A 21062-nucleotide genomic window follows, 5' to 3' on the forward strand; every position below is an offset into this window, starting at 1 on the left:
ATGCAAGGAAAATAGGTGATGCAGATGTGCTCTAAGAGAGATGTCAGATGCAAGGAAAATAGGTCATATTCCAGATGTGGTCCAAGAGCTATCTATAAGTATAAAGCTCAGATGGTTGTCATGTATTAATGCACAATTTGGAGTCTTCATATCAACATGACTGACATTACAAATTACAATACCAATTTTGTCATCCTTGAGGAAAAGACAATGCCAGTTTTCAAGATATTTTTGGAGGGCGGCTGCCTCTGTGATTTAGTGAGTCCTTGTCAAGTAGAGATGTATTTCATTAATAAATTCTACAAAATGTCAAAATTATATTTGGAGACGCTACTAATGGCGTCTCCGGAGCAATTGTCAAGGGAACTTGTGGTAACGTGTAAGCAATATTGCAAGTCTCCAGAGCAATTGGGTCTAATATTAAATTGGAAATACTAATAGGATGAATATTATAATGGAATTTGAAATTGACAATTTATGCCCTCCAATAAAAACCAGCAAATTTGTACTTGCATTCGTACTTTGGCACGTCTTGCCAATGAACTCGAATCTTTTTGCTGATATAATTTTTTTATGGATTAAAAACCTTTGTGAAATAAAGATTTAGTAGCTACAGTTAATATTAGAAATCCAGTTAAATAGAAGTTCTAAACAAGGTAATCTCAGACACGAGTACGATATCAACTTAACTCAACCCAAAACCAATATGGTTTTCAATGTTAATGACCACTAACCAAGCATGTTCACTTACTTAACTTAAATGTGATTTATGATTGATTGCTTATGAAAATGCTAAAAGCTTACTTGACAAAAATACTATATACAGTCCCAACTAGCATAAAAACATTCTTGTAACAGGAATATAGCATACTATTCCCGACCAATGATATAATGGCAGATGAAAACCTTTTTTTGGTGGACTTTAGGTAATAGGTACAGAAAAGTCAACGTCTCTAAAAACATTAAACAAAAGAAGACAAAGACCAACCTTACTCAACATACTATAACGATCTAATTAATGTTACAACTTACGTTGATGCTCATGATGACGAAAATGATGTATCTCAGGCCTTCTTTCTCTGTGCACAGACCACCATTCTTAGCCTTCCCATTGACTCGGCCTTGATGTTTGTGTTTGGAACTGTGTGTGCTTCCTGAGCAGTATCTTTCTCTCACAACAAAGTCTCAAAGTCCACCACTTACAGTGTCAAGTATGATTTTGCTTTTGAAAATTGAGAGAAAACTTTCCAACTGTTTTCTTTTATCTTTATTTTGTGTTTTGTTGCATGTTCTAGTTTTACTTCTTATGACAAAGAAAGTCAAGATTTTGAATTTAGTGTTTGCAAGTTTTATAGAAATTGCTCATTGGGTCGTTTCCATAGGGTGTTAGAATGCTGAGAATGGGAGTCTGTGGATGTGTCATTGCTCTGTTGTGTTCTTGTTTCGTCCTCCTTGCGGTTGCACAAGTTACACATCCTTCTGAAGGTGAGTTTGCTGCACATATGCTATATTTCTTACTTGTTATATCCAGCTTTAATTCAATGCAATTCAATCATTTCCATATGATTCTTATATGATTCAATTGAAAAGTATGAATTATGTTTTGTGCCCTTTTGCAGTCAATGCATTGAGAGCAGTTAAGAGCAGTTTAAGTGATCCTCGGAAGCATCTCAAGAACTGGAACAATGGGGATCCTTGTAAATCTCATTGGACTGGAGTTTTTTGTTTTAATAATACTGTTGGGGCTGATGGGTACTTGCACCTTGAGCAACTGTATGCGTTCTTTTTTCATACTGCTCTTACCTTTTCCATTCCAGATTAACCCGCACAGTGAGTGATAATGTTTTTTTCTTAATTATGATTGTTGCAGCCAACTGCTGAACATGAATCTCTCAGGAAGTTTAGCACCTGAGCTTGGCCAACTATCTCACCTTCTAATATTGTGAGTCTGGCCTCTCAAAAATTGATCTGTGATTCCACTTTTCTGGAGGTTTTTTTTCCTGATTATCCTTTTAGTTGTTTTCTAATGTTTTGTATTTTGTTTTCTTCTCTTCCGGCAGAGATTTCATGTGGAATGAATTAAGTGGCACTATACCAAAGGAGATGGGAAACATGACATCCTTGAAACTCTTGTAAGTTGAGTTCAACCAATCTATAGTTCTGCGTACACTTGTTTTTGGAATATCAACATAATTTTCTCTTTTACAGTACACAATTTTCATAATTTTTTTTGTGATGAATTGTATGCAGGCTCTTGAGTGGAAACAAATTATCCGGTTCTTTACCTGATGAGCTCGGTTACCTTTCAAAATTAAATATCCTACAAGTTGACCAAAACTTTATGTCAGGTCCAATACCAAAATCATTTGTTAACTTGGTCAATGTGAAACATCTGTAAGTACATGTTCAAGCTAAATGCTACTTGAAGTTGGCTAGCATTTTATATTTCTCATGTTTGACAGCTGCATGTACATTAATTGCTTTGCAGCCACATGAACAACAACTCCTTCAGTGGTCAAATTCCGTCTGAGCTTTCTAAAGTACCCGCTCTTCTTCATTTGTGAGTTCTTAAAGCGTTATTTCCTTGTGTTTTTTGGGAAATTGTTCTGTATTGATACTTGTTGACTGATTCCTGATGGTGTATACTTGACGCAAACTTTTACAGGCTTTTTGATAATAATAACTTATCTGGATATCTTCCACCAGAATTGTCCAACTTACCAAACTTGCGCATAATGTACGTCCTAATTCAACACTGTCTGGATTTTTAGTTTGGAGTAACTTGTTTCCTTTTGTGTGATCTCAGTAGGTAATCTGTTTTTTCTCGACGAGATTTCTTCTTGGTTGATGGAAATTATTGTTTTCTCTTCCATTTGCAGTCAATTTGATAACAACGACTTCAGGGGGACTGAGATTCCAGCTTCTTATGGAAACCTTTCCCAATTAGCAAAAATGTAAGTTTCAGTATTCGTATCTTTCTCTTGTTGAATTGATGGTTCATGTTTATACTGCTTTACATTAGGACTATAAGCAAGTTGCATTAATTTGGTGATCAAGGTCGTATGCAAGGTAATTCCAATAGGAATTCTAGTGCATCCACAATGGGCTCCCTAAACCACCCTTTAGACAAATTTTAGGGAGGAATTATAAAAATGCAACTCCAACCATGCTCCCTATCCACCTCCTAAAATAGGGAGTCCTCTAGGAGATCCTAAATCTAAGGAGAGAGAAAGAACTCCGAGTGGCTCCCTATAATTTAATGCTGCTTTATTTAATGAGTATTTCAAACCTTTATTTAATGCTAACTATTTTTTATTTTATTTTTTAATAGAGATTGACCAATCAAAAAAGAGTTATAGCATTTATGACTCTCCAAATTAGGGAGTATGGTTGGAGTTGAAATTTTTTAGAGAGCTCCTAAAATAGCTTTCTTAAATTTTTAGCTAAATTTTAGCTAAGAAATAGAGAGCATCATTGTGGATGCTTAGAATTTCACTGATATCCAAATGACCTCTGAAATCCAGTATTTCCACTTCCCGAGATGTTTGAAGTGCTTTAATTTTGTGTTTATTACATGTTGCATAAATTTGCTTGAAAAGGTTGCTAATAGTTTTACTTTTTCCTTCTTTCTGATTTGGCAGAAGTCTTAGGAATTGTAGCTTGCAGGGAGAAATTCCTGATTTTAGCAGGATACGTAACCTTCTTTATCTGTAAGTATGGAGATGGCTCATCAACCTTGAATTAATGGACACTATAATGCATTTATTTACTCTTTTATTTATACCTCTATTATCTAACCTTTTACTGGGTTCATTGCACAGAGATCTAAGCTGGAATCATCTGAGTGGATCCATACCTTCACATAGACCCTCTCACAATATGACAACAATGTATGCAAATGGCCCGAGTAAACTTGTAACTTGTCTGCCTGTCCCAAAAAAAAACTTGTAACTTGTTCTATTTATACTTCTTGCTGCATCAGCATGTTAACTTTAAATGAATATGACAAAAAAATTATTACATATCACTGTCTCTGTTTAATCTGAGTAATTTATAAACTTTTCCTGTTTAATTTTCGTTATTTATTGCAGCAATCTGTCAAATAACCAGCTTAATGGATCTATTCCTGAGAGTTTCTCTGATCTTCCTTCACTTCAGAAATTGTGAGAATCTCCTAACTTCCCTAAATCTGTATTTCGTATAATATTGCACTTCTATGCAGACTGGATCTGATTTCTGTAATGATTTGTATTACAGGTCACTCGAGAATAATTTGTTGACTGGTTCTGTCCCTGCTATATGGTGGAACATATCTTTTAGTACAAAAGCGAGACTTAAACTGTAAATTCCTTTACCAAAAAAGTAGCATTAACATTTGAAGTTCAAGGACCTTAATGATTTAGTGTAAATTCTTAGATTGAGCTTATTTAGAAGTTTGATGAATTTTGCAGTGATCTCCGGAACAACTCACTGTCGAACATATCGGGAGAGCTAAATCCTCCAGCAAATGTCACCTTGAGGTATGTTTCCAATGAAATGGCTTCAATCATATCCCTATTTTCAGAGTTGTTTCTTATATATTGTTCTGGATTTATTAGAGAAGATAGAACAAAAAAGAACTAATGGTTGAGGATGTTATTATAGCTGGACATCTTATTTTTCTCAGTGCAGTTAAAAATGGAGACTTTTATAGATACACAAATTGATTAAATAGTTTCATGGAAATGAGGAAATGCACAAAATAATTGAATGCAAATTAAGAGTGGCATGAATGGCACAATTTCAATTAGGAGAGACATGTTACCAAATTTTAAAAAGCAACACACATTGTTCTATAGTTGTATTCTCAACACAAGTGGATATAGCTAGGATTCCTTGGAGATTTTTTCATTTTCTCTTCTTTCATTTCCCTTATCCAATGGCATATATTGGGAATTTTATGCTTGCTTTCATGTTATGGAGTGGTTTACTTGCTCATAAATTATGTCTTGTATTTAAAATTATTAGCAAAAGTATACCTTGTTCTACTTCTAGAACTTCAAATTCTCACTTATAGCAGCTTTTCTCAGGCTTGAAGGAAATCCTATTTGCAAGAATGCAAGCATGCAAAATGTAGGCCAGTTCTGTCGATCCGAAGCTGGAGGAGATGGAATCCCTGATAGTTCAACAAATTCAACTCAAGAAATGACCTGCCCTAGTCAAGCATGCCCAATAGATAATTTCTACGAATATGTCCCATCTTCCCCAGTGCCATGCTTTTGTGCATCACCTATAATAGTTGAATTTCGTCTGAAAAGCCCTAGTTTTTCTTATTTTATTCTATATATTCAGAAGTTTGAAATATACTTCACTAGATCTCTCGACTTGAGCCTTTATCAATTATCAATTGATTCATTTGTCTGGCAAGAAGGACCTCGTCTACGGATGCATTTGAAGCTTTTCCCTATGTTCATTAATCCCCACTCAAATACATTCAACTTTAGTGAGGTTCATCGAATTAGAAGAATTTTAACATCGTTTGAAATTCCTCTAACTGATTTCTTTGGACCTTATGAGCTTCTCAACTTCACTCTGCTAGGACCTTATTCAAATAGTATGTACTTTAGCCTGGACATCTTCGTTTCAAGTCATTTTGGTCTAATTTATGAAATTATGCTGCATTTTTCTATTTGCTCATCTACCAGCACCAGCCTATGAGTATATTGGTCAATGTTCCTCCTGCATGTCATAACTCTTCTGTTTCTTAATTTTACTTTGGAATCAGGTTTAGTGCAGGTTTCTTGTTCTTAATTTCATTCTGCATCATGGTAACTTCACTGATATTGTTGTTATAGTGATTGTTGGGCCACGAAGGATGGGCATCAGGAAGGGAATTTTGGCAGCTATTATAACAGGGGCAGTTGCATCGTTTGTCATTCTTTCTGCAACTCTCATGCTTCTGATCACAAGATGCTTGAGACACCGGGACAGACCACCTTCTAGGAGACATTCATGTAAGTCCTAAATACTTGGAGATACTATCAGGTTGATTATCAATTTATCATCCTAGAAAGTGGTATAAGTTCTTATCACTCTTTGCAGCCTCGAAGATTACAATGAAAATTGATGGCGTAAAGTCGTTCACGTTCAAAGAAATGACACTAGCTACCGGGAATTTTGATAGTTCAACTCAACTTGGACGAGGAGGTTATGGGAAAGTTTACAGAGGTATTTTATCTGATGACACAATTGTAGCCATAAAGCGTGCGGGAGAAGGATCCTTGCAGGGTGAAAAAGAATTCTTGACCGAGATAGAACTGTTATCGAGATTACATCACCGAAACTTGGTCTCTTTGGTGGGATATTGTGATGAAGAAGGGGAGCAGGTATGAGGTTTGCAGTCTTGGGAAATTAGTCATTGCTTCCAAGTTGCAACTGGTTTTTTTGTGCAGATGCTGGTTGATTGCTTCAATGTATTAGAATCACATGAATGTAAATATCAATAGTCAAATTATGTTCTTGGTGCTTGTGCAGATGCTGGTTTATGAGTTCATGCCCAATGGTACCTTAAGGGACTGGCTTTGTGGTATGAAATTTCCAACATTCCCAGTTTCATAAATGGCTCCTCCTATTCATCCATGCCTCTTTGGTTATTTCCATTGTTCTTCTCATCATTCCCCATTTTGGGACAAGATTTCTTTCTGCAGCTTGAGTTTCATCTAGCTAATTCTGCATTGAAATTTCTTCTTAAGTTCTGTACTTGCTGTGATATGACAGTTAAGGCCAAGGGAAGCCTGAGCTTTGGTACGAGGTTACAGATTGCATTGGGTTCAGCTAAAGGCATTCTTTATCTCCATAATGAGGCAAATCCTCCCGTATTCCACCGAGACATTAAAGCCACCAACATACTTCTGGACTCCAACCTTATGGCTAAAGTAGCCGATTTCGGACTCTCACGGCTTGCTCCTCTACAGGATGATGAAGGGACCGGACCTTCATATGTATCTACAGCTGTGAGAGGAACACCGGTACGCTTAGATTCTGCAAAGCTTGAAATGAGTCAAGAATAATATAATATCTGCTACTTTCAAATCCGTTGTGAGAAATTGAGAACCAAGAAGTAGGCTTTGTTCCATAACTCTTTTGTTTTGGAACCAATCATGCGTGCAGGGTTACCTGGATCCAGAGTACTTTTTGACAAGTAAGTTGACAGACAAAAGCGATGTCTATAGCCTTGGGATTGTGTTTCTGGAGCTCTTGACTGGTGCGCTGCCAATATCACATGGCAAATACATTGTTCGTGAGGTAGCACATTAAAACACCACTGCTCTTTCTGTGATCCATCTGCATATGCCCAAAAAAAAAATCATATAAAATTATATTTATTTGTCAGGTGAATCTAGCTCGTCAGGCCGGGTTGATGTTCTCCATTATAGACAGCAGAATTGGATCCTATCCGTTGGAATGTGTAGAGAGGTTCCTAGCTCTGGCCCTTAGATGTTGTTGTGAGAAGCAAGATAAGCGGCCAGCAATGCTGGAAGTGGTGAGGGAGCTTGAAAACATAATCAAAATCATGTTGGCAGCTGACACCGTATTTTCACCATCTGCTGCCTCATACGGTGACCAATCACCAACCTCATCATCCTACTTGACTAGAGACACATCCTATGTGTCCTCCAGTGTTATATGAAGTGATCTTTCCAGTGGTGTTGTCCCAACCATCGCACCTCGATGATGAAAAATATCCTCACATGTTAGTCACGTGACCCTGTATATATTCGTGTCCAATGGTGGAGCCAAGAATTCTATCAAGAAGGGTCAACTTTAAATAGCTTTATAATTACATTAAACTTAGTTTTTATAAGAAAATATATTTAAGAATTCATTGTAATGACTAAATTTCAATATCACAAATTTAATATCTTAGTAAGTATAACCCAAATTCTAGCAAGCTAAAAATAATGAAAGAGTATCAAAAGTTGATTTTAGATAGAATGAGAAAATCAAATAAAATCCATGCCACACACATATAAATGACATGTGAAGACATGCAAACAAATATAGATCATATTCATGTTTATTGTAGACAATGTACATTTGCAAGAACGGTCAACAGTAAATATAGCTATAAAAAAACTCGGATAACATAGATAAATATAAGATTTTCAAAATGTTGAGAAGGGTCAAGTGACCCTTGTGGGCCTTGATTGGCTCTACCAATGTTCGTGTTGTATGAAAAGAAGTTATCCTTGATGAGAATCTGGGGGGTTTCTTTGAACCCTTTTCTCCGTTTTCCAGATTACAGACAGAAAAATAACATCTTGTAGCTGAGTTTCAAATCTAAAATGTAGTTTTGTCTCTGTCTTTTTGGCTATCAAGAGAACGAAAATGTGAGTAATAATGAGTAGTGCAGTGTATGTACATAAAGTTAGCATTTGAGATGTTGTTGCTGAGAATGATGGTCATTTTACTGCATACTGAATTTTGAGTTGTTAGTTGTTACTAACAGTAACTGAGGCAAAACTGCACTCTCTTCTTCATTTTTTCTCAGTTTTGGTTAGTGAATTGGACTGAACCAAACCGAACCGGGTGCAAAAAATCCTTAATATTTCTGACTGAAAAAAAAGTTCCCAAAATCTCTACTCACAGTGCACACAACAATTTTCCTTCACAACAATGCAATAGTGACATCATAAGTCTTTTTTTTTTTTTTTTTTTCTTCAATTAACCCTTCTCTCTTTTTTCTTTTTTTTCTTTTTTTTTAAGAGTCGCTGGTTTTAGACAAAAACAACGTGCTGCTGAGCGCTGACCAGCAATATTAAATTAAAGTCCCACCAAATTTGTTTTTGCTAATAAAATCAAAGAAATCCCACCGAGGGCCAATTACCAATTGCCCCTAACTTTACTCCTACGTACGTCCAATTAGAATTTGATTTCTTTGTCCCCGAAGTTGACGTTGTTTGATTTTAATCTGAATTTATTTGCAACCGAAAATCGGCGCAAGGGGTTTTTCCGGGGAACCTTCTCTCCTCTGTCTCCATCTGAATTCTTGTTGACTGACGTTGAGGCAAGCCCCGCCCCGCGCTCGTTTCCTTTTTTGGCTCTTTTGTTCTATCGGTAAGTTTGATTTGCATTTCCTTTATCTGATTGTTAATTTTGGATTTTTTTTTTTCATGTCTGTGATTGATCCTCAATTCTAATTAGGGTTCGCATTTTTGATCGTTTCCTTGATTGATTGATTGCTATGATTCCGTCGGTAAAGATAAGAAATTTGATGAAATTTCCGTAAAGGATATTGGTTGATCAATCGCTTTCCAAATAAAAGACTTGAATTGTTAATTCTTCTTTAGGGCATAGGCATGAGAATGCTTGAATAGTTGATTTTACTTTAATCAGTTCTGTAGTTTCAAAATTCTATTACCATTTGGATTTTGCAAAGCACATTGTTTGTGAAGGTGGGATATATTTATATGAGCTTGTGATGATCCCCAAAGTCACCATCCTCCTATGTTGAGGCCTTGAGATTTTCGGGTTAATCTTATTCTTATCGGTGAAGATTGGTCTTTTGCGCTTCCTTTAGTCCTATAATTAATCAGTAATTTACTTATTTTAGCAGTTTTTTTTTTCTTCTTTAACCTTACAGTTTTACAACATAATTTAAATAAAAAGGTGTGGATGGTGTGTGACTGAGGAATTGTTGGTGATAAAATTTTAAAAGCTTTTTTTGCAATGAGCAGGTTGACCACACGGCTCACATCATACAAGGAGTGGTGGCTTTTTGTGGAGAAGTGGTATCTGATGGTTCAATAGAGCCCAGTGCATCCAAGAGAAGAATATAGTGGGCGTCTCTCAAGATCCCGAAATTGATGTTATGATCTTTTTGTGAAATCTGTGTCAGTGTGAAAATGCAGTTCACATTTGGGAAGGTTCTATTATTTTCACTCTTCTCCATAGTTCTCTTTGGGTATGCTACAGCTGAGTTTGGGAATGAAGTTTCTCGAAAGCTGATATCTGCTCCACACAAAAATGTGAGAAGCAATGTTATTGATGGCACTGGTATAGAGAATTCCTTAAGTTTTGAGGATTCAAATAATGGACTGGGTGAGTTGAAAAGTGCGAACAGCAAGGTCTCAGTCTCCACTGTTGCATTATTCACGTTGGCAATGGCTGCTGCCACTGGTTTAGGTGCAGTCCCATTCTTCTTTGTGGAGCTTGATCCACAATGGGCAGGATTATGCAATGGAATGGCTGCTGGTGTAATGTTGGCTGCAAGCTTTGATCTTGTACAGGAAGGGCAAGGTCATGGTGCTGGGAATTGGGTTGTCATTGGGCTTTTAGCTGGTGGCCTTTTTATTTTACTGTGCAAGAAGGTAGTGAATTGCTCCCTCATTTTCTTCTGTCTTACTGTGTCTTTGCCATTTTTGTAAATTTAGTTGCATTTTCCCTTTAGTAAATTTGGTTCCTGCTTCATAGAATTCACATTTCCGTTGCATTTTGCAGAGAGATTTTAACAAATATTTCCCTTGTAATATCTCGTTCAAATGTCTGCTTGTGTGCAGTTATGGGTTTTTCTTCTATACAATGCCAGGACGTATCAAGCTCTCATTATTCCTTACATTATTTTATTATATCTGTTTTCAGTTTCTTGAACAATATGGAGAAGTTAGCATGTTAGACATTAAAGGTGCTGATGCAACTAAAGTCGTTCTTGTGATTGGGATAATGACTCTTCATTCATTTGGGGAGGGCTCTGGTGTTGGGGTTTCGTTTGCTGGCTCAAAGGGTTTCTCTCAGGGCCTTTTGGTAACTTTGGCTATTGCTGTGCACAATATACCAGAAGGATTAGCTGTGAGTATGGTGCTTGCATCCAGGGGTGTTTCTCCACAGAATGCCATGTTATGGAGCGTGATTACCTCATTACCACAGGTAATTTGTTAGTTTTCAAAATTTATGGGGTTTGAGAATAGATAATCAACTCTAGTGGATTTGCATTCTGATTCCGTTATTCTTTTTACCTTAGACAAACAAATAGGATGGTAATCCGTTCAATCTGATTCAACTTCAAGTGCATGTTTGTGGTATGACTGAAATCACTTGATCTTGATTTATAATTACATTGGCTGTTGGGTCTAGGGCCACACAAATGGAGGTGGCCCTCTCTCATCCCATAAACTGCCTTCTTGTTGGTGAAGCAGGATTCAATTGCATAACCAAACCAAAGGACTTTACGAAGCTAGCTGAAACCTTGAAAATAAGCTTGTTTAACTAAATGGCCTCCTATTTGTATTGTTGTTGCAGCCCATTGTAGCTGTTCCTTCATTCATATGCGCTGATGCGTTTAGCAAGTTTCTTCCTTTCTGTACGGGCTTTGCTGCTGGATGCATGATCTGGATGGTTGTTGCAGAGGTGCTTCCTGATGCATTCAAGGTAACATTCCTCATGAGACTTCTCCATGTTGGTTGTTTCTTCAAGTGCTTATGTCCTTTGCAGTAGGCTTTTATAACTTTTTAAAGTGGATTATCAAAATGTTCGCCAGATTCTATATTAATCTCCAACACATTTTTTTGTTTTGGGATTCGGTTGTAGGAAGCCTCTCCATCGCAGGTTGCATCAGCAGCTACTCTCTCTGTAGCATTTATGGAAGCTCTTAGCAGCCTTTTCCAGAATTTCACCCATGATTACAAGTGAGTTCATTTTAATGTTGAGGAGAATTCTGTCGCTTGCTTTTGTGTTCCCCTTTGACATGTTCTTTTCATACTTTTCACTCGCCTTTGGAAGTACTCTTATTTTTTACATGTGCTGTTTTGCAGCTCAGAGGATGCTTCTGGCTTCTTTGTTTCATTACTATTTGGTCTTGGACCGTTGCTCGGTGGCAGTGTTCTTGTTGCATTTGCATTGGCTTTCCATCTCCAGCATGCTCTTCTCATGGGTGCAGCATCTGGCATTGCCCTTGTCCTTGGTGCCTGGAGACCATTGCAGCTACTTTTGTCGTTAAAGATGGGATTTTTATCTATCATGTTTCTGCTTGCAATGGGAGCTGCGTCTGTCCATATTTTGAGCTCCAGTATTTTGAAGATTGCAGGTCACAAAAGAACTTCAGTGCATAACTTACCCGCAGTAAATGGTTTTCCAGTGAGTGTTCACACCCTCCAATCATTCTTGGCATGTGGAGCAGTTGCCCTTCATGCTTTGGCTGAAGGGCTTGCACTAGGTGTTGCTGCACCAAAAGCTTATGGACTTGGTCGACACATGGTCCTTCCTGTCTCTCTACATGGACTCCCTCGGGGTGCAGCTGTGGCTAGCTGCATCTTTGGGGCTACAGACAACTGGCACGCAGCCCTTGCAGCGGCTGCTTTAATTGGATTCATGGGTCCAATATCTGCAATTGGAGCAATACTCGCAGGTATTGACTATAGCGGTTTAGACCATGTGATGGTTTTTGCATGTGGGGGGCTACTCCCAAGTTTTGGAAATGTAGTAAAGAGAGCAGTTAGGTTGGATATGCGTAAAAGTAGTTGTGGGATTTTGATGGGTGTGGGGTTTGCAACTCTGTGTTTGACTTGCACTAAGTTGGTCTGCTTGCACACACCTTATTGCAATTCTGCTCCAGAGGCTGTCAGATGAGATATGGTACTCCTGCAGCTCATGCAATGTAATAGCTTAGGTGCTGAGCATGCATAGTGGTGAAAGGTTAAGCACATTCATGCTCTGGCATATAAGTTTCACACCTCTGCTTGGGAAAGGAAGGAAACCCTTGAGGAATTGTAGAGGAGATGCTGCAAGGACTGGGGAGTGGGTGACATCAGAGGAAGCTGCTTTCAGTTCAGAGGAGGATGCATCAACCTTTGCGTGGATAGCGGAGCTTGTCTCTTGTACAGACGTTAGAAAATTATGTTATGCTCATTTATGCTTACAGAGAAGAAATGAGGAATTGGCTTAACCCCTTTGACACTAAAATTTTATCTTTAAGCAGTTTTGATTCAGACAGATTTTACATTGAAGCAGTAGAATTATGATGCATTGTTTCATTTGGCAGTGAGCTTTAATACCAGTCTTGATTCAGACAGATTGTTCTTTTGTTGGGTTTGAAACGCAAGGCGGCCAAGCCTGGCACATCGAACGTTGCTCCTGACTTATAAATCTTCTGATTTCTTTTTTCTTCTTTGTTTCCTTCTTACGGTGGAAAAGACAGAGTATTAAGGAAGCAAATCAACTTAAAAATCTTGTGATTTCTTTGTTCTTTTCTCTGTTTCCTTCTTACCGTGGAAAAGACAAAGTATTAAGGAAGCAAATCATACGAAAGGGGGCCAATGTGGGTGGGTCGACATGTCATTTAGTACCTGTAGGCAGTAGTTAGGTGAAGTGGCAATGTCAAGTCGCAAGGACAACTACCACATTGAGAAACTAAAAAACAAAGTATTATTTGGTAGGCAATGAATCTGAGAAATGATCTATGAAAGTACAGCCCCTAACCCAGAAAAAAATAAAAATATATATCTTCAGCATCCATCAAGAACTGTTTCATACATGCACATCTTCGTCTCAAATGTGCTAAGAAAATAAGAAACCATCCATTTTCTTAGAAATCGCATTCGTCAACCAAAATGTGTACTTAGTTGAAAATTAACCATCTGAGGTGTAATGAACAAGAATTGCAAACCAGAAAATCTCAAATGGACACTACAAAAATGGGCATTGCTAAAATATAATATGAAGCTTATTATAAACTGTAAACACATTCATTCAAGTTGAGCCAGCATTTCATTTCCAGATGAACTTTTAACAACGCGTAAAACTCCATCAAGCCTAGGATTTTCTTATTATTATAGCTACAAAACACCACACTCTCCACAGAGTTCAAAGTTATGAACAAAACTGATAGCAAGACAATAAAAACAAGAAGAAAAACCAAATCACTTGTAAGTCGACTGATTGCTCTGCAAATCCTCACTCTCCTCCACCAATTTCTCCTTCTCTGCAGCTGATCCAACCTCCCCTCCTCCTTCCACCGATTTCGCTTCACCGACGCTCTGAGAACCCGTCAACCTCGCCAACACCACAAACGAAACCCCACCAAGCACATTGTTCAAGCACCTCAGAACCACCACAGAAGTCTTGAATGCCAGAGGGGGAAGCCCCTTTTCCAGCAAAAACTCAGCCCCATTCAAAGTTTGGTACCTTAAATTACTGCTTATACCCATGTGAGCTGCCCAAGTGAGCGCATTCAATAAAGTTGGTGGAGGCTTGTTTGGGGTCTCGAAATTCGGGTCCATCTTCTTCCTCAGTTTGATCAACCCATTTGACAAGGCAGTCCCAGCTAGCCCAGCAGCGAACCCAACAGCTGCAAAGACGGCTCCCTTGTAAACGAATGTCCCCAAACGGTTCACCAACCCATATGAACCCGGTTCGAACATGTGGCTAGCGGGGCAACTGGCAAAGATCGAAGGAAGAGTGGCAGCTGAAGCAGACAAAGTGGGTGCTAACAAATACATCAGTGTGAAATTGAGTATGGAGCCGACGACGAGAGTCGAGAAGACGAAATCGAGCTCGTTGAGGCCGAAATTGGGGCGAGAAGCCATGTCTCCGAGAACGCAAGAGCTCACGCCGACCACTTCCTCCATCAGAACCTTGAAAGGGAATTGGGGATCGGCTGCAACTCGAGATCTCCAACCGTTGAGAAACATACCCAGAACTCCAAAACCCTGAACCGCCGACGAAGATGAAGACGACGAATCATCGGAATTCCCATCTCCGCCGCCGCGGCTCCAGCCTCCGCTGTTTCCACCAGCTCCGGCGCCGGAGTGGCCATCGCCATTTCCGCCGGAAAATGAAAGCTCTGGCTTTCCATCCCAAATGGGCTTGGGAACAAACGAGATTGCCCGATTTAGGGTTTTAGAGTAGGGAAAGGAGATGGAGGAATTAGGGTTGTTGGAGAAACGGCGATTGTCGGAGGGATTGGAGTGGTGTCGAGCAACAGTAGAGTAACGAAGCTGGGCAGTGGCTGCCATGATTGATCTGAATCTGAATCTAAATCTGAATCTAAATCTGAATCTGAATCTAAATCTGAATCTAAATCTGAATCTACTAAGCTCAGGAAGTGAATGATGTAATAAGAACCCTAAAAATGAAAAATGGTGAAGAAGGCGGCCCCAAGCAGACAACTACAAAATAGAGTATCAAGGCCGGCGGTCACTGTCGTCTGCACTCGCGAACCCTAAAAATGAGAGACGAGTATTTTTAGTGTCATTTCTACGCGCCTGTGAGTTCCATTTTGATCACACGTGGCCTTTGAACTTGGACGCTTATTGTGGAAGTTGGTGAGAAATTTGGGCCCCAAATCCCACCAAACCAAGTTCCGGGTCATTTTGGCTTAGTTGGTGTAAAAGGGCTTTTTGGTCATTCTACACTCCCGGGACCGTATCCACTATCTGTCGGGCCGGTCTGGCAGTGAATGCGATTATACGATTACAACCCACTTTCTCACCTCGCCTTTATAATGCATTACACTCTTGTTCTTTTGATAAAAAGGCAATTAGATTAATTGGCTTAACAATACAGATGACACATATGATTAAAGGAGTCATTCTAATAACAATATAACAAACATAGGTAAAACTTCTCTAATAATTTTAGTTAATTAAAAGCTGAAACGATTTAAAAAGAATCACTCTCGAAAATAAACTTTTCTATAACATATCTCAACGCCATAATTTTCCAAATCTAGTCCAATGACAGTAAGGACAAAAACACATAACACTCATAGAGTTTCTCGACTTTATTAAACAAACTAAACCAAAATAAAAAGTCAGCAAAAGGAAAACCAACCACCGCTAATCTTCCCTCCCATAGACATAACGCCAACTAGTTACTCTAATGCCTCAACGCATCAATTGAGCAGTGGATTTACCATGTCCAAACCGCAACACCTCAAAAAACAGCCTTGTAAGATAAGGAACAACCAAAGGCAGCTGAAATATGAGAAAATAAATATGCCAAAGAAAGAGTAGATCAACATAAGTCCACCAAAAGCCAAAGATCTGAAGGGATTCGGGGGAAAACCCTTGGGATCTAAAGTCTCTCTCTCTCTCTCTCTCTCTCTCTCTCTCTCTCTCTCTCTCTCTCTCTCTCTCTCTCTCTCTTACGGTCTAGAGTTTTTCAGTCACGTACACTCTTGTTAACTACAAGAGTAGAGAACAAGTCAAGTATTACGAGTTAGGAATCTCCTAATTACAAGAAAGTAATTAAGGAAGGTAAATCTCCTAAATCAATTAATATAGTTGTCGTAACACTCTCCATCAAATTGGTGCATACATATCGCTCATACCCAACTTAGCAAGAGAGCCATAAAATGCTTGAGGCTTTTATGGATGGAGCCAATTGAACAAGGTGTGGCTGTTAAATGGTGTTGAGGGTGTTGATATGCAAGGTAAGGTGGAAGTTATAGATATGATGGACTTAGATGAAGACACTGAAGTGGAAGAAGAAATGCTTGACTTTCACAATGACATGGTGTGGTGGAAGCTATAGGTATGATGGACTTAGATGAACATGTTGTTGGTGTTGAGGATGATGGTAATGTTATGGGATCTTCTTATAAAGATCATGTGATGTCTCCTCTTGAACATAGTCTATGCGCTCTTAATGCGAGTGTTAATCATCATGAACAAGTCGTTCTTGATATGAATGGTGGGGTGGAAGCTATAGATATGATGGACTTATATTTTAGCATTTGATCCACAATTGCTAGGCGATGAAAAATATACTCAATGAATAGGGTTTTTGCTTGGGTTCTTGCTTGGATTCTATTTTCTTTCTGATAGTTTTCATGTATGTGTTCAATCTAACAATATGTTTTATATGAGCAAATATGTTTTGGATAAATCTTTCCCATTGGAATTCGTTTTGTCCATGAGAATTCTACAGGTTATTACTATATCTTAAATGATTGATAATATCTCTTTCGAAACCCTACAGGTTATTAATCAACATGAACAAGTCGTTCTTGATATGCAAGGTGAGGTGGAACCTATATATATGATAGACATATATTGTAGCATTTGATCTGCAATTGTCAAGTGATGAAAATTAGACTCGATGTTTAGGGTTTCCACCTATGTTTCTCCTGAGCCCCCCATTTTCTGAGTATAATTCTCACAGAGCATGATGGCACAACCGGATGGCCTTATCATCTCTTCGCCTCAAAGGTTGCAAACAGCTTTTTGGACCATCATAGAGGAACGTAGAGCGTTAGTCGAAACCCTTGAAATCCTAAATAAAGTAAGGTTTTTATTGGGTTCTTCAGTTTTTGGTTCTTGCTTGGGTTCTATTTTCGTTTTGATAATTTTCTTGCACATGTTCAATATAACAATATGTTGTTCATGATGATTAATAACATGTAAGGTTTCGAGAAAGATATTACTTAATCATTTAAGATATTGTAATAACGTGTAGGATTCGTCTGGACACAACAAATTCCACTGGAAAGATTTATCCCGAAAATATTTGTCGGAATAGAACAAATTGTTAGATTGAACGCATGTAAGAAAACTATCAGAAAGAAAATAGACCCAAACTTGATTTGGGATTTCAAGGTAGGGGCTCTTGAGAAAATGAGATGGAAAACCTAAGCATCGAGTCTAATTTTCATCGCCGAACAATTGTGGATCAAATGCAACAATGTAAGTCTATGATTCATATCTATAGGTTTCATCCCCACTTTGCATATGAAGAACGAATTCTTCATGATGATTAATAAGAACCAAACCACTCAAGTCATAACAAGAATCCCAGAAGAGCGAAAACAAGAAGCCAAAGCAACGAAACCTAACCTTCATCTCTTCGCTTCTCACCATTTTCAAAACTCTTTCATTTTTTTCTTTCTTACTACAACATATGTGGAAGTGGTTCAAAAAGTCGGCTCTAATACTATTATACATAAGGTATAAAGGGTCAATTTTGTATTTTTAGGATTTTGTAGTATCACGAGTACCTAAGGCTTAAAAAGAAAATGAAAATGTAAATGAAAATGCCAAGTAACACATCAGCAGTTGAATCTGAAGCCCATTGCCAGGCTTGCATATGGGAAGGGGCTTGCTGTGAGAAGAAACATTTGCCCAAAGCAAAAGAGATATATGATTTGATTGATATATCTGAGAAGTAGTGTGGTGAGTGAGAGAAGTGATGTGATTAATTGCAAGTGGACAATATCGCTCAAATTAGTATAGTAGTAAATAAAGTATCGTTCCAATAAGAATCAAGCTAATCTATTAAATATTATAGTAATTTATTTCTAACTATATTTGAATTAAACAATAAGAGAATTATGGTGAATAAAGCAAGGAAAATAAATTGAGATTAAGTAAATAATGTAACAAATGAAAACAAAGATGATAAGCATTAGGAAACCGATTTCACCTAACTAATCTCACCCAAATCCTTCTAGCTTGTTAATCTTAATAACCAAACATGTTGATAATCGTTTTCCTTTACCTCACCAATACTCTCTTCTGAGTTATATTAGTTGTGTTCCGTACGTCAACCCATTCTATTCCTAAGTTATGGATTTAGATGGCTAAGAACCCATTAAGATTTATGGAAAACATTAAAGACTACACCATAACCTAATCTTCCGAGTCGGCTATGTAATTTATGGTATTTATTACAAGAAGTTATTTATAAGGAATCTCCTTCCGGTCTCAACCTAATTTTTTCAATCATGCAATTAATGATCAATTAATTGAAAGCATTAAGAACTATAATAAGCACTCAATATGTATAGATAAATAAAATTAACAATATCAAAGAATTTGAGTATTCATAACTAGACTACATCGTAGCCCTAGTAAAATAAATTAGTTCATGAATGACTTATTGAGAATCATGATGGTTGATGAAGACATGAAAGGCACCGAATTTTCCAAGTAGAACTCCAAGGTTGTGCAAGCTCTCTTTGTATTCTCCTTTGAGTATTTCGGCTATGAGTATGAATGTGTGGAATTCGATGGTAGATGATCATTGATCAATGGCCAAAACTCTCTATTTATAGTACTCCTAGAAATCCTACATATCTAAGGTATAATTACAATTGTTATAAAAATAGGATTTCTTCTAATATAATGTCTTCTTGATTTCTTATTGTTTGACTTGGTAAGACTTAAACCATCTTGAACTAGGAATTTTGACAACATTCCTTTTGATGAAAGGAATTATTTGGCTTCTTTTTAATTAATATCCAATCTTTATCTTCTTGCCCATTTTTACCTCAATTTCTCATATTTCACAATTCCTTTACAAATCTCACAAAACCAATTAAAACAACCAATTTAATCCAAAGAAATTAACAAATAAATAAGTAAATGAGGCATAAATATATATATATATATATATAGGCTTATCAAGAAGGCAAAGATATATATACAATCCCCTTCTATTGCGGAATCCCTCAAATAATTTTATTTGAGAGACGCCCTTTAGGGTACCCTACAATTTTTTTTCCAATGATCTAAACCATCTATTTTTTAGGTCTTCATTCATAGATCATTCTTACAAAAAATTAGACAAATTGGAAACCGTTTTAACATCCAATTGTGTCCTACAAAATCAATCAACACAGTACTTCAAGAAAGTACTAAAATGTCAATAACTCAATTGAATGGTCAAATGATATCGGATTCAAGTGATTTTTTGTAGAGATGATCTTTGAATGAGTATCCACAAAATAAACGGTTTGGATTAGTGAAATACAATCCGGAGTGGGCCCTACTAGGGGGTCCCTCAAATAAGCTTATTTGAGGGATCCTCAATGGAAGCTCTCTATATATATTTGTGTGGAGGCAGTTGTCACTAAAAAGGTAAGCGTTGGATTCATGGCTGAAATGGGGGAATGGTCTACTATGGACGGCGAAGAAGAATATATTTCTACTGTGGACGACGGAGAGAGAGAAAAGGTGGAGGTGGTTGTGGCAGAAATCAGGGAATGGTCTAGGGTTCCTACGTGGGTCAGGAGGATGCATCAGGCAAGATGAAGGGTAAAGAGAGAAACTAGTAATATATACCGTATATATAGCTTTGGTGTCTCTTTGGTTTGTTTGACTCCAACTTTCCAAATAGTCAATGTTTTGTCGACAAGTTGGTCAAACTCCAAGTCCAAGGTACAACTTAGGTTAGGCTAACTCGATCCAGATTAGAGGTGTCAAATGGGCAAGTGTTGGGTTGGCTCGGCTTGTTTAGAGTCGGTCCATTTAATAAACAAGCCGTGTTGAGCCCTGTCCATTAATTAAAATCATCAATCCCATCTCAAGCCTAGCCCATATAAGCTCGGACCAACCCAATCTATTTGACACCTCTAATGTGGATTGCCAAGCCTACTTAGGTTTTTTTCACTTGGTTTGGTTGTTTGACACCTCTCATGTGGATTGCCAAGCTTACTTAGGTTTTCACTTGGTTTGGTTGCTTGGTTTTTTCACTTGGTTTTGTGGCCATGGTCGAACTAATGTAAACTGTAAACGCTTATAATTTAGAGATATCATACAAGTTTTCTTAAGTTTGTTTTCCAAACTATCGTAATTAGTGGACGTGTTAACTTGCACAAGTAGCTCAGTGGACGTGTTAACTTGCACAAGTAGCTCAATCGTAAAACAGCAAACATAAGACGATCTGTAAACTCAAACTTTTCATATTCGAGCAAACATAAGACGATCTGTAAACTAAGACATTTTAGATTCGATGCGAACATAAGACGATCTGTAAACTCAAACTTTTCATATTCGAGCAAATATAAGACGATTTGTAAACTAAGACATTTTAGATTCGATGCGAATAGACTCGGATTTATCTAACACCACGCCCGGTTGAAGTTAACTACAGACAACAAAAAGCCAAATAGTACATAAAAATTTGAACTAATAATTTGAAGACAGCTCTCAACCTCGAGCTACCACCATGTGGGTTTGTTTGAACTCTCTTGTTTTGGGATCATTACGCAAGCAATGTTGAGTTAAATAGCATATATAAAAGCTCTCGATGGCCCCACTGGCAAAGAAGGTCGCTTATTAATATTTAGAAAGATACTTATCATCCAAAAT

General features: G+C 37.7%; 3 protein-coding genes across 3 annotated transcripts; 2 read left to right on the plus strand and 1 right to left on the minus strand.

The window, feature by feature from the left end:
* Positions 1-1343: 1343 nt before the first annotated feature.
* LOC103342652 (Leucine-rich repeat protein kinase family protein) lies at positions 1344-7870 on the plus strand. Its single transcript, XM_016796168.2, has 20 exons — positions 1344-1485; positions 1620-1773; positions 1871-1942; positions 2061-2132; positions 2251-2394; positions 2489-2560; positions 2666-2737; positions 2880-2954; positions 3642-3710; positions 3822-3890; positions 4092-4163; positions 4258-4341; positions 4452-4520; positions 5070-5593; positions 5835-5993; positions 6082-6365; positions 6514-6565; positions 6757-7007; positions 7150-7284; positions 7373-7870. Exons 1-20 carry the CDS (start codon positions 1392-1394, stop codon positions 7667-7669), a joined length of 2820 nt encoding a protein of 939 aa, XP_016651654.2. The 5' UTR covers positions 1344-1391; the 3' UTR covers positions 7670-7870.
* Positions 7871-8864: 994 nt separating this feature from the next.
* On the plus strand, positions 8865-13045 carry LOC103342643 (ZIP metal ion transporter family). The gene is made up of 6 exons (XM_008246278.3): positions 8865-9096; positions 9717-10349; positions 10621-10905; positions 11278-11406; positions 11566-11663; positions 11790-13045. The coding sequence occupies exons 2-6, from the start codon at positions 9885-9887 to the stop codon at positions 12601-12603; spliced, it is 1791 nt and encodes a 596-aa protein (XP_008244500.1). The 5' UTR covers positions 8865-9096; positions 9717-9884; the 3' UTR covers positions 12604-13045.
* Positions 13046-13696: 651 nt separating this feature from the next.
* On the minus strand, positions 13697-15250 carry LOC103343395 (alphavirus core family protein (DUF3411)). Its single transcript, XM_089045888.1, has one exon. The coding sequence runs from the start codon at positions 14985-14987 to the stop codon at positions 13893-13895; it is 1095 nt and encodes a 364-aa protein (XP_088902014.1). The 5' UTR covers positions 14988-15250; the 3' UTR covers positions 13697-13892.
* Between the last annotated feature and the right edge of the window lie 5812 nt (positions 15251-21062).

Source organism: Prunus mume, linkage group LG1, assembly GCF_029339155.1.
Source record: "Prunus mume cultivar Tortuosa linkage group LG1, ASM2933915v1, whole genome shotgun sequence".
Lineage (NCBI taxonomy): Eukaryota > Viridiplantae > Streptophyta > Magnoliopsida > Rosales > Rosaceae > Prunus > Prunus mume.

Coding starts and splice junctions, on each gene's coding strand:
- LOC103342652 (XM_016796168.2), top strand. CDS start 1,392: ATGCTGAGAATGGGAGTCTGTGGATGTGTCATTGCTCTGTTGTGTTCT. Junction 2,395..2,488: donor TTGGTCAATGTGAAACATCT/GTAAGTACATGT, acceptor ATTGCTTTGCAG/CCACATGAACAACAACTCCT. Junction 6,366..6,513: donor GTGATGAAGAAGGGGAGCAG/GTATGAGGTTTG, acceptor GTGCTTGTGCAG/ATGCTGGTTTATGAGTTCAT.
- LOC103342643 (XM_008246278.3), top strand. CDS start 9,885: ATGCAGTTCACATTTGGGAAGGTTCTATTATTTTCACTCTTCTCCATA. Junction 10,350..10,620: donor TTATTTTACTGTGCAAGAAG/GTAGTGAATTGC, acceptor ATCTGTTTTCAG/TTTCTTGAACAATATGGAGA. Junction 11,407..11,565: donor TGCTTCCTGATGCATTCAAG/GTAACATTCCTC, acceptor ATTCGGTTGTAG/GAAGCCTCTCCATCGCAGGT.
- LOC103343395 (XM_089045888.1), bottom strand. CDS start 14,987: ATGGCAGCCACTGCCCAGCTTCGTTACTCTACTGTTGCTCGACACCAC.